The sequence below is a fragment of the Crinia signifera genome, chromosome 12 (genome assembly GCF_055691185.1).
Source record: "Crinia signifera chromosome 12, ASM5569118v1, whole genome shotgun sequence".
NCBI lineage: Eukaryota > Metazoa > Chordata > Amphibia > Anura > Myobatrachidae > Crinia > Crinia signifera.
The window spans coordinates 25,055,606-25,068,214 of record NC_139228.1 but is presented as its reverse complement, the minus strand read 5'-3'; the positions used below and the strand labels follow the sequence as shown (position 1 = coordinate 25,068,214).

General features: G+C 46.9%; 1 protein-coding gene across 1 annotated transcript in view; it reads right to left on the bottom strand.

The window, feature by feature from the left end:
• The window catches only part of RASGRP1 (RAS guanyl releasing protein 1), a 93,057-nt gene extending 90,861 nt beyond the window's left edge, over nucleotides 1-2,196 (bottom strand). The window contains exons 1-2 of the mRNA XM_083167762.1: nucleotides 2,083-2,196; nucleotides 246-398 (exon numbers count right to left, since the gene is read on the bottom strand). Coding sequence (XP_083023888.1) covers nucleotides 246-250 — 5 coding nt within the window. The 5' untranslated portion in view covers nucleotides 251-398; nucleotides 2,083-2,196. The remainder of the gene's footprint in view (nucleotides 1-245; nucleotides 399-2,082) is intronic.
• Between the last annotated feature and the right edge of the window lie 10,413 nt (nucleotides 2,197-12,609).

Sequence of the window (12,609 nt, the reverse complement as noted above, 5' to 3'; positions counted from 1 at the left end):
TTAGGTGCACCACGTACATCAGAATGTGAACATATATTATCTTTCATGATCAAAAAATGTGGCTTAAATAAAACAACAAAACGAGACACCAACGTCCAGCTGTATTGAGCTTGAAAAGTGATAAAATGAAGAGTGATAAAGTACCAGCCAATCAGCTCCTAACTGTCATGTCACATGATGGGTTATAAAAATGACAGTTATTAGCTGATCAATTTTTATAATTTTTCAAGGCTTAGCCCACTTACCACATTCACCTGCGGTGCACCGGTTCCCCGCTCAGCCGTTCACTTCGGTTGTGAGAGTAGTTCCAAACCACGTCCCCTGTCATTTCTTCTTTGTAATTTATCCTTGGACCCCTGTCTCCACTTAATTCAACAATTCCAGTCTATTCAGGGCATCTAAATTAAGGTAAATTAAAATTGCTGCATTTGCCAATAATAGCCTACTCTATGTTCCAATTGGCTGTTCTTGGCAATTGGAAACAATAGTAATGATATCTAATATACAGTATATATAATACATCATGCAGTGTAAGAGACAGAGCGGAACTGCTGCACATGCCCAGTGGTAGCAACTTCTTCTACTGAGTGTGTGTGGATCTAATTCCCTCAATCAGTACACTGGACAAGAGAGTAGCTACCAGGAAGAAGAGACAGGAGCCTTACCATGAGGTGGGAGAACATATAGTGTTAGATATTAATACTGTATTCCATACAGTATCTAGTATATAAAAATACCAATGTTTACATTATTGTAAAGGGTCATTAATGTACTAGTTCTTCTACCACTTTCCCAGCCTCCAGCTCTTGCTCCAATGTTGTGGGAGATTGTGTACTGCATTTGGAAACCCCTGCGTTTGCCATTTGGTTCCTACCATTATGTTTTGGCCTTGGAGCCAGGGCCGTCTTTTCGTATGGGCTTAATGGGCACTTGCCCAGGGGCCCCAGGTGTATAAGGGCCCTATGCTGATAGCTGAGGATCCCCTTTTTCCAGGGATACCAAAATTTTGAAAATCGGCCCTGGGGAACTGGAGATATCCAACTTCAAAGCAGCAGTCCACATCCGACCTGTTAAATGCAATTCCCAGTCATATTTCTCAGATTCTCTCTGACCGAGTTTTTCTGAGAGTATATTCCAAAAGCTGGGACTCTCCCCTTTCTGTCAACACTAGGGGCTTGTCTCTGTCATGCCCAGAACCAGAGATATCAGCCTTCCAGCAGCTGGTCCCTGCTCCAGCTCCAAACGTCTGGTGTGCAGTTTTATATTTTTGTTATTTTTGCTCTGGCTCCTGAGCTCTGATCCCCAAGTTCCCAGCACCTCCTGAAAGTTGGGACTCTAGGTTTTTATACTATTGAAGGCTAAGAAATCTATTTCCTGATAATGGCGATATCTGCAGTCAAACAAGCTGCCCTTCCACCAGAAAATAACAAATATTAAGTCCACTCCATTATCCAACCCTCCCCTGCGTATAAAACACCCCCTACCTCCCTGGAAGTCATTTACAAGGGACCCTTCATTCAGCTCAGTGCCCCCTTCCACACGTTAGTGTTCTCCCTCCCACCACCTCTGCAGTAAAGGAGTCATTAGCAGAAGTTACTGCTCCAGGTCCTACATGTTGAATGGAAGATAGAGCACCCCCTGCCACCCGTGGGACATTAAAGCTGCTGCTGATAGCACCCCCCACTCCTAGGAGGGGAGAATGGGTAAGGGCCCCAGTGCATTGCGTTGCCCAGGGGCCCACACTGCTGTTAAGATGGCCCTGCTTGGAGCAGCACAGACTTGTCTACAAAGCTATAAGTAATATTGAATTCAGAAGGTAACAATAGCCATACCTATAAGAAAAACAACTGTGAAAGAATTCTAAGTAGTCAATCCTCTTGTCCGTGATCATGCAATGGCGCACTGTACCCTCCATGCACAATAGGCTTGACCCCCTAAGCCACGCATCTCTAATTATTACAGCTACCTGACATGAAGCATGCCTCCGAACGGCAAACTTCCTCTGACCCAGTAAGGCTTGACTCTCACTCTATACAGTTGTATACTGTGAAATATTAGAGAATTACTTGTAAATGCACTTACCACCCACTGCCAGTGTTCGTATGGACATCAGTGGTTCGGCAGTACAGTCCATTCAGTCAGTCTGATAAACCGTATTACTCTCTGACTTTCACTTTTGCAAACGCTCATCTCTGCTGTAGTTTAGGTTAGGGGAGGTTGTCTGCTAGGTTGTGGTCAGGAAATTATCATATCGTGGTTTCCCCATACATAAATGAACTAGCTACAGATGCTCTCAGTTCCTTCTCTGGCAGCTTTCTTCATTTATTTAGCATTTTTCTTCCAGTAGTTCTGCACCTCTGGTTTTTAAACCTCTTTAGCATCAATTTCTACAGTTGGAACTTTGGGGAGATTACCAGTAACCTCTATCAATGTGTGGTGTGTTGTGAGCACTGTTTAGATTATTTTTAATCAATTACAGCAGGTACTTCAGTGGCGGTTTTAGACCTCACGGGGCCCTGGCAAGATACCAGTTTGGGGCCCTCCTTGCTCATACAATCCATAGCACTATATTTCTCCTGCTGATTGTAGGCGGCATCAATAGAGTACCTTGGCACATCCACAGTCTACCAATAAATGCTTAGCTGCATGAACATTGGCATTGTGTACAAACCTGTACAAGTATTTGAGGAATAGGCCTATTACCTGTGTCACATTTACAGTAAACTGACTGCCAACATACAGAATACATCGAAGGGAGTGTGGAAAGGTGTATGTGATGTCGTTATATCATGTGATAGTTGAGCAATGCTTCTCTGGGAACCTTTTGAATGGCCAGGATATCTTTATGGGGCTTGTGAAAACGTTGTATACCGCATAACTTTTGTGTAGTCTCTATATTGGTTCCTGCTGCAATGAAGGTGCAGCCAGCCTTAGAAGGGGGCTGGACTACAAGTAAAGTGGGGTCTATGACAGAGGGGGCGTGACTGAGCAGAGCAGTGGTGATCTCCGGCTCCGCCAAACTCCACCCCCTCCAACACACGGGACACTGAGACCCGAGGGAGGGACTCTCCAATTAATCGGGACACTTGGGAGGTATGCAGTTGAATGTAGTGTTCCACAGTTACTAAGGACAGTGGTTCATTCTCTGTACAGGTTTCCTGCCTCACTCTTACATCACACAAGGTAGTCCAAGCTGTGGATGATCTCAGAACTGTAGAAACAGGAGGAGGAAAGAATGTCTCTGTGTGGCGCACCTAAAGAATTATAAAATATAACTTTTATTTGTTTTACTTAAAAATACTGCGAAATATAAAACACATGAGTACACATAAGACACGGACAGTGAAAAATAAAAAGGATGTGAATCCTCACACCGTGGGGTCCCAGGATATGTCTCCCTTCCTTATTTTAATTTCCTATATTGGTGCACTGATAGCTATTTGGTGTATGTGTAATTCTAACTGCTGATTGTTACAATTTTGACTTCACAAATGCTTATAGTAATATTGTATCAAATAAGAGCAACAATGTCATTAACAATGAGTGAGTAGTATCCCAATAGTTCATGAACAACAGACGGTCTTATTCAATATGTGAGTCAGTCAGACAGTATTACACTATAGATATATCAGTTCCGGGGAGAGGCTAATCCCCAAAATGGGTATATACTGAGTGTAAATCAGGTTAATGATAACCTTTCAATAATTGCAACAGTAGCTATACCAAGCTGCCCTGTTCTCCTTATAGCTGAGAGTCTGTAGTACTCATCAGCCGGTAGGCAGGGCAGTGATAAGCAGCAGCCGTGCTTGCCTGCTTGGAGTGACAGCAGTGAAGGTCCACCGCTTCACTCCCAAGAAGCCATCTGCTTGGGAGTATGTATGGTGCAGTGTTTAACACACTACACCGCATCCCAGGCTAGACGGATAAGCAGCAACCCTGGCTTTGGAGTGACAGCGGTAGAAGTGCGCCGCTTTACTTACAGAAATCCGTCTGCCTGCTAGTATGTATGGCGCGGTGTTCAGTATAACACACACGTCTCAGGCTTGGTCGGTTGAGGTGGCCAGGACCGGGGAGCACCAATGTTTTATGCTAAACAGATCAACATATATACATTTTAAAGGGAAGGGGACGGCTGGTAACACACACACGGTATGTGAGGTCTGCGTACGCTTCGCAGACAAGAGCTTCAAAGGACCGTGTCTTATTTGATACAATATTACTACAAGCATTTGTGAAGTCAAAATTGTAACAATCAGCAGTTAAAATTACACGTACACCAAATAGCTACCAGTGCACCAATATAGGAAATTAAAATAAGGAAGGGAGACATATCCCACGGTGTGAGGATTCACATCCTTTTTATTTTTCACTGTCCGTGTCTTATGTGTATTCATGTGTTTTATATTTCACAGTATTTTTAAGTAAAACAAATAAAAGTTATATTTTATAATTCTTTAGGTGTGCCACACAGAGACATTCTTTCCTCCTCCAGTTTCTACGAATTAACTATGTCCTGTGGTAGCACACCCCTGATCATCTAGAAGTCCTACTGACTCAGATTTATCTATAAGGGGTCCAGCCTAAACAAATCCCAGATATTTTTCTGTGCGACCAGTCACCCCCCAAAAAACCCTTCTGATCTCAGAACTGTCCAGATGAAGAACAGGAGTTGGGTTTAGTGGAGAGGTGAAATAAGACCAGCGGTGATAAATGACACAAACAAACAGTTTATTATTCTGCCCTCAATAGTCCTGTACACACAGTTAAGTGAAGACCAGAAAATAATATATTCGTTCAATCAAATAATACATTCACAGGAGTAAATGCCTGGGACCTCATCAAGGCTGATGTTTCTCACCTAGACTAGTAATGGTAATATTGCCTCTCATGGTACAGTTCATGGAATACTTCACAACATAGGTGATTGGGCATCTGGCATAGATTTCCCAGTGCATGATATGAGGTGTGATATATAATGAGTGATGAATAACAAGAATGGGGGACAGTTAGTAATGAAAACCAGGGTTGGGTGACATAAATAACGGGGTAGTAGGTGAAGAACGAGTGTGACAGATAGCGGGTGGGATTAATACACAGGTGATATAATAGATTTACAATATCTAGGTAGACAGCCACTAGGTCTACATTTGGGGCTGCGAACAACCACCTAGGCACACGGATCATAGGCCCTTATTCTAGTTGACTCGGTCAGATGCATATTTTCAGATGGCCACGAGTGTTCTTAGCCCCGCCTACCATACGGATCGCTCACACCGTCCGAATGCGGTAAGATGCCGAACGAACGGACCGCGAGTGGATGTTTCATGTGAACACCTCCCCCATCTGTGGGAACCTCCCCCATCCTCCGATGGTTAACGACCATTGAATGATGGACCAAGTGGTCAGGCAGCACCGAGTGCTCCAGACCCCTCGGACATTTCTCCGTGCGAAAGCAGGGATATGGGCGGGCAGCTGGCATCCGGCTACGTCAGCTGTCCGCCCCCCACACGTGCATCACTGCCGGATTACCATACGTACGCCCAGTATTTTCATGGGAATGCCCATGAAACGCGGGGCATACGCATATGTAATGAGCCCAAACAGCCCTTCACGCCCCTCTACACCCCCTGTTCGGATTGTTCCGACCGATCATATTCTGTACGGAATTCACGCTGTATTCGGACTTGCGTGGCGTTCGCACATGCGCAGAAACAAAACATTGGCAGTCCGACTGAACACGCAGCCGTCCGACTCAATCAGAATAAGGGCCATAGTCTGCATGGGCGAGCCGTCCATGCAAAGGAAGCCAGCGATGGATTGTCATCGCTGGCCGTTCACAACTTGATTGCCAGGTGGCCAGCATTTGTGGGTGGCATGCTGGTGTTTTCTGGGAGTGGCCTGGAAAACACAGACGGCTCCTGGCTATTGGGAGGGAGGGGCACTGATGTCAGCAGCAGTTCTGATCTCCCCACAGAACTCGCAGCACTTACTTGGCAGCTGCACACATGACACATGGGGGTGGGGGGGATTCATTTGAAGGTGTGTGAATGTGTGGCACCCCAGGGGGTACCCCTTTTATTCCTGTACCCCCAGGTTGTTAACATTGCAGCCAATGCTGCCAGAACAGATCCTTTCCCCTGTCAGCAGGGCTGTGAGGGGTTAACAGAGTCGGCTAGTGTCCCAGCTCCCCTGCAGACAGGAAACTGGAAGGTCAGAGGTGATCCCTGCAGCAGTGTGAGAGGGAGTGTGGAGAGAGGAGAAAGCCCTGTGAACTCCCTGTGAAAAAGAGCAGTGTGCTGGATATGTGAAGAGCAGCCCAGAGAGTAATGGAAGAGGAGGACAGCTTGTAGCTTGAACCTGGCAGCAGGCAGAATAGTGACCCTGCAGAGGGAGAGAGGAGAACAGTGGAGAGGCACACATCGAGACCCATACCCCTGCACATGATACAGAGAGCTGGGAGCCGCATGGTGGTGCATGGTGCACCTGGAGACACAAGAGCTGCACAGCTGGTGGTTAACTGGCAGGAGCCAGCAACATATAAGGTACTGGAGTGCTCTATACCCCACCCAGCCTGTACCCATATTGCCCCATCACAGATCCCCCAAGTCACCCCAGCTACAGGGACATTGTGTTGTCCCATTGCTGTCCTGAAAGCCCTGCACCAGGCATCCAGTGAGACTCCTTGCTGGTAGAGCTTTATAAAAGAGAGTGCCTGAAGCCTGTCTTTTTGCCTTTAAATACAAGCGGTTACCCTAGGTAACGGGAATCGGCTTGTCCCTCTGAATGAGGATCATTTTATTGATATCTCTAAAAGTAGTGTGCACACTAAGTTAGGGCCTAATTCGCTATTGAGGACTTGTTCTGCGTGGGACCTTTATTCACCCTCAGGGACTGTGTTGCACCCGGGACTACAGTTGAGCATGCATATGTGTCAGGTGTAACGCCATCTGGCGGACATATTGTGACATTGTGTTATATATGTGCTGTAGTGTTCTAGTGAGGTAATATTATTCTTGCACTTTGCGATTGCTATGATGTCATTTATTGCATAATTGTTCTATCTTTAATCTGGCCATTGAGTATTTACTACTTTAATTATTGTCTGTTTTGCATGTTGCAACCTTTCCATTGCTATTCATATATGTGTAAATGCACTGCAGCAACCGGTACAGGTATCTTCTTTCTAAATAAATATTTGTTGCTGCTAAGCGTATTAGTATGGTCTTCTGTGGGTCTCCTTGGGTTGTCCTATCCCCTGCTACAGGTCTTCCAGGAAGAAACGGCGAACATCGGAAGCAGGAGGGTCCAGCTCAAGGTACGCCATCTTGCACCACACCGTGTCAGTGAGCCTGTCACACTTGGCGTCATACCGAACAGGATCGGACATGGAAGTGCATAAAGGCAACCCCACCGCATATGACCAGTCCATCAGTGAAATGTCTGTCGCACTGGATGGAATCATCAAGATGATGACGGAGATGAGGAAAACCCTAGCTGACCAGAGAATAGAACAGGAGGAATATGAGCATAGAAGATGGCGACGTGAATGTGTCAGAAGGCGCAGACAGCAGTGGAATCCCCCATTGAGGTCAGAACGACTACCCTCTGACCGAGTCATCGCATGCCCACAGACCGCGAGAAGACACGTGAAAGGAGGTTCACCGGCAGTGCTTCAGAACACAGAAAGAACATCCGGTGTGAGACAGTCGAGGGATAGACCACGAACCAGACCAAGAAGAATTGCTGGTCGTGTCCTATGGTTTGATGTACCACGCGGGTATGGCTTTATTAAACGTGCAGATACCGGGCGTAGCTTGTATGTCCATTATACCGCCATCCAGCATGCTGACCCCCAAAACTGCTTCCGGAGCCTGAGCGACGGTGAGGCAGTCGAATTTGAACTGGTGAATGGGAGGAGAGGCATCAAGGCCGCCAAAGTGACTGGGCCGAATGGAACACCGGTGCTGCACTACAGACACGCCCCAGAGCAACATTGGCGCCACCCGCCTCATAGTGAGCCTCCACAGCACCATCAGCAGGGCTACCAGCAAAACAGGAATGGAGGGCAAGCGAGGGAAGCCAACGGCGAGAGTAGCAGTTTTAACGCCAACCCTCCTCGACCTGGACAGATGCCCCACTCACCGGAACCTGACATCATGAGGCAATGCGGACCGCCGAGAGAAAGTGAACAACCAGTCGTGCGGAGTGAGGCAGTCCATCAGAACTGGCAAGAAGCGACCAGGCCTCAATGTTCTCCAGAACCAACGCGGGAGTATGTACCAAGAATGGATGATGCTGATTATCGGGCGGCGAACCTAGGGCCAAGAAATGCCAGAATTGTAGAACAGCAGAGAAGCCCTGAGATTGTGGTCCACATGGCTGCGACAGAGACCGTGGAGCTCTCAAAAGCAGAGCCAGCTATGCCACCACATGAATCTAAGGCAGAGGAAGAAATGCCATTGGGAGATGAGAAGGCCGAGACCTGTCCCACTGGATTGAAGCCTATAACAAATGGTGAATACACAACGATATCAGGAGAGGAATTCGCCATCAGGATTCAGCAGACGATACTGAGGTCTAAGAAGCGAGACCAAGAGGCAAGACGCAATTAGAACCGGTCGTACGCCGTGAGAGTGGGCACCATCCATTTACAGCAGTGAAGCACCTGGACCGCAGAGGGATGGGAGTCCTCTGGCGGAGGGATGGTTGACCCAGGGAGCCCACATTGGATAATCAGGTGACAGAGAGGTAGCGATGTATATTTGTTGAATGTGTGTATGTTCACCGTTTTCTGTTGTCATTCAAATATTTTGTCATGGACATTGAAAGACTGTACTCAGGATTTAATGCCCCTGGTTGGTTGCCTGGGGACAGGCAAGTTTCTAGCATGGAGGTATGTGGCACCCCAGGGGGTACCCCTTTTATTCCTGTACCCCCAGGTTGTTAACATTGCAGCCAATGCTGCCAGAACAGATCCTTTCCCCTGTCAGCAGGGCTGTGAGGGGTTAACAGAGTCGGCTAGTGTCCCAGCTCCCCTGCAGACAGGAAACTGGAAGGTCAGAGGTGATCCCTGCAGCAGTGTGAGAGGGAGTGTGGAGAGAGGAGAAAGCCCTGTGAACTCCCTGTGAAAAAGAGCAGTGTGCTGGATATGTGAAGAGCAGCCCAGAGAGTAATGGAAGAGGAGGACAGCTTGTAGCTTGAACCTGGCAGCAGGCAGAATAGTGACCCTGCAGAGGGAGAGAGGAGAACAGTGGAGAGGCACACATCGAGACCCATACCCCTGCACATGATACAGAGAGCTGGGAGCCGCATGGTGGTGCATGGTGCACCTGGAGACACAAGAGCTGCACAGCTGGTGGTTAACTGGCAGGAGCCAGCAACATATAAGGTACTGGAGTGCTCTATACCCCACCCAGCCTGTACCCATATTGCCCCATCACAGATCCCCCAAGTCACCCCAGCTACAGGGACATTGTGTTGTCCCATTGCTGTCCTGAAAGCCCTGCACCAGGCATCCAGTGAGACTCCTTGCTGGTAGAGCTTTATAAAAGAGAGTGCCTGAAGCCTGTCTTTTTGCCTTTAAATACAAGCGGTTACCCTAGGTAACGGGAATCGGCTTGTCCCTCTGAATGAGGATCATTTTATTGATATCTCTAAAAGTAGTGTGCACACTAAGTTAGGGCCTAATTCGCTATTGAGGACTTGTTCTGCGTGGGACCTTTATTCACCCTCAGGGACTGTGTTGCACCCGGGACTACAGTTGAGCATGCATATGTGTCAGGTGTAACGCCATCTGGCGGACATATTGTGACATTGTGTTATATATGTGCTGTAGTGTTCTAGTGAGGTAATATTATTCTTGCACTTTGCGATTGCTATGATGTCATTTATTGCATAATTGTTCTATCTTTAATCTGGCCATTGAGTATTTACTACTTTAATTATTGTCTGTTTTGCATGTTGCAACCTTTCCATTGCTATTCATATATGTGTAAATGCACTGCAGCAACCGGTACAGGTATCTTCTTTCTAAATAAATATTTGTTGCTGCTAAGCGTATTAGTATGGTCTTCTGTGGGTCTCCTTGGGTTGTCCTATCCCCTGCTACAGGTCTTCCAGGAAGAAACGGCGAACATCGGAAGCAGGAGGGTCCAGCTCAAGGTACGCCATCTTGCACCACACCGTGTCAGTGAGCCTGTCACAAATGTGAATGAATTTCCCCTGTTAGCATGGCCTTGATCGTATTCACGGACGTACACAGGGGTGGGTTTTACTTCTGGTGGGGCGGCGACTACGGTACCTGATCGCTGGCCACCAATGGTTCGCAGCCCAGAGGTCAGGATTGAATCAGGCCCATGGTCAACATAAAAAGGTCAACAGTGGCTACAGTCAACAGGGTAACTAGGTTGACATGACAATGGTCAATACAAAAATGGTGAATACAAGTTTGTTGGTCTTTTTAGGCCACATCTTGTATATTGTACAGTATGTTATGTGACCACCATCTGTACAAGCGCCATTCTCACGGCTCGCTTCACTCGCTTCAAGCAGGATTATAGTCCGAACAGATGTCCACAATGTTAAAAAAAAATTGAGCAAATGTTGATAAAACCAGTAAAACACTAAAAAAACAGATGTCAAACATTTTTGAGTAGACCATTGTCATTGTAACCTATTGAACACTTTGTACCTTGTCGACCTTTTGACCTTTTTCTACCTGTTGACTTATTGACTTTACAGCATTATGGGTACCAGTCACTGCAAGCGCCACATAGTCAAGGACTTACTCGTAGGGATGGTCATTGACCATTGATGATTCAAAATCATCGCTGGTTTATGGCCGATGTTGAATACTTTTGCCATCGAGGAGGGAGTACCAGATTTTCTCTGCATCGATAGCATAGCAGAACCAATGTTTTTTTTTTTTTTCATTGCGCCGGGACACGGAGCATAGCTGCGCCCCCGACAACCCTGAAGCCTCACCCCTACATTCTGATTGGCCCATGGGCCAGTCAGTCAAAGAAAATGATTGACCATCGATAGCTAAAACTATTGATGGTCATCCATCACATAGTTTTATTACCATCAATTGCTGGTTGCAGTATTGCCATCGATGACAACCATCGATGATGACTGCACCGATGGCCATCCCTACTTACTCGGTGGACATTTTTTTTATTTTTTGTCTTATGGAATTGTTTTAATTGAAGTCTTCCCCATTTAGTCAGTGTCTGATACAATTCTTGCAGTAGCCTGCCCCCTGGTGACATTTGTATAAATACAAATGTTATATATATTAATAATGTATAGGTCAAATTAAAAGGATGTTAATATAGTATGTTGATTAGAAATTTTAGACCATTAACACTTGTTCTACTAAAGGGCCAATGAAAACAATCCATAAGCATTTATATGTGTAGCCGTCATTTGGCCATTTGCTGTGATGCAACTTTACTGTTATGCTGGGTACACACCAGGACGACTAGGGTCCAATCCCATCAATCTAGATCTAATTCCGACCGATTGGATGTAGATTGTGTGGGGATTGGGCCCTTTTCTGTCCTGGTGTGGACCGATACCGATCCGATGCGCGGTCCCGCGGGTCGGTCGGTTGTTCTTCAGATGCTACCTGCTGCATTCCATTAAAAGAAGCGGCCATATCACTACACACCTGCATGATCCATATATGTTTATGACTTTATCTGCATGTACTGTTACACAGAGCCAACATTGCCATGAGAGATATGCAAAAACAAAGAGGCAATCACAAGGTACAGTTGGAGCAGCTCTCATTCGAGCTGCTCCTTGCCAATTCTATCACCAGCCGCATCCCTCCAACAGAAGGGGGCGTGCTCGCACAATACGCCCATGCGCCCGGTTCTGTGAGAGCCCTCCGCCCATCTCCCCCACTCCCTGCTCGTCTGCAGCAGCCTGTCCGTCTCCCTGAGGCAGGGATGGACAGGGAAGCTGCCGATCACCGTTGTCTGTCGTTTTGCTGACGGGGACAGGCGAGTGAGTGAGACGCTCGTGCATCCCAGTCAGCCAGTCTGCCAGACTTTTGCTGTACCAGCATTGTATCTAATTGTGTTAAGTTAATGTGTTCGCCGATAGATGGCGCGGCGTTTTTCCCAGTTGCGCATGTGCAGTGAACGGCTTCGCCTCAGTGTCTTCACTCTTGGAAAGTTGTTTTGCACAGTCGGATGCCTGGTGGATCCCTCCAGATCAGATATCCAGTGAACGGCCGTTAATTGTATATGTGTAAGCAGTGCCGATGTAGGAGCATTAGCCGCCACACAGGGGTAAAGGCTGGACACACACACACACACACACAGCTTGGCTGATCAGAAGTGTGTACACAACTTTACTCGGTGGTTCCCTAAGTACACACATTCAATCCCAGGCTGATCAGGTAAACGGGAACAGGGGAGGGAGTAGCGGGGATCAGAAGGTCGCAGGTGCAGCACATTAGATGCGACCTCCTGGTCCTGTCCATAACAGGAGCAATATAAGCCGTTTATCGGCTAGCGCTCTGGCATCAGCACTGCATACACACCTATAAAATCAACGACTGCCATAGTGCAAATGGTCATCAATGGTTTCATACTATAT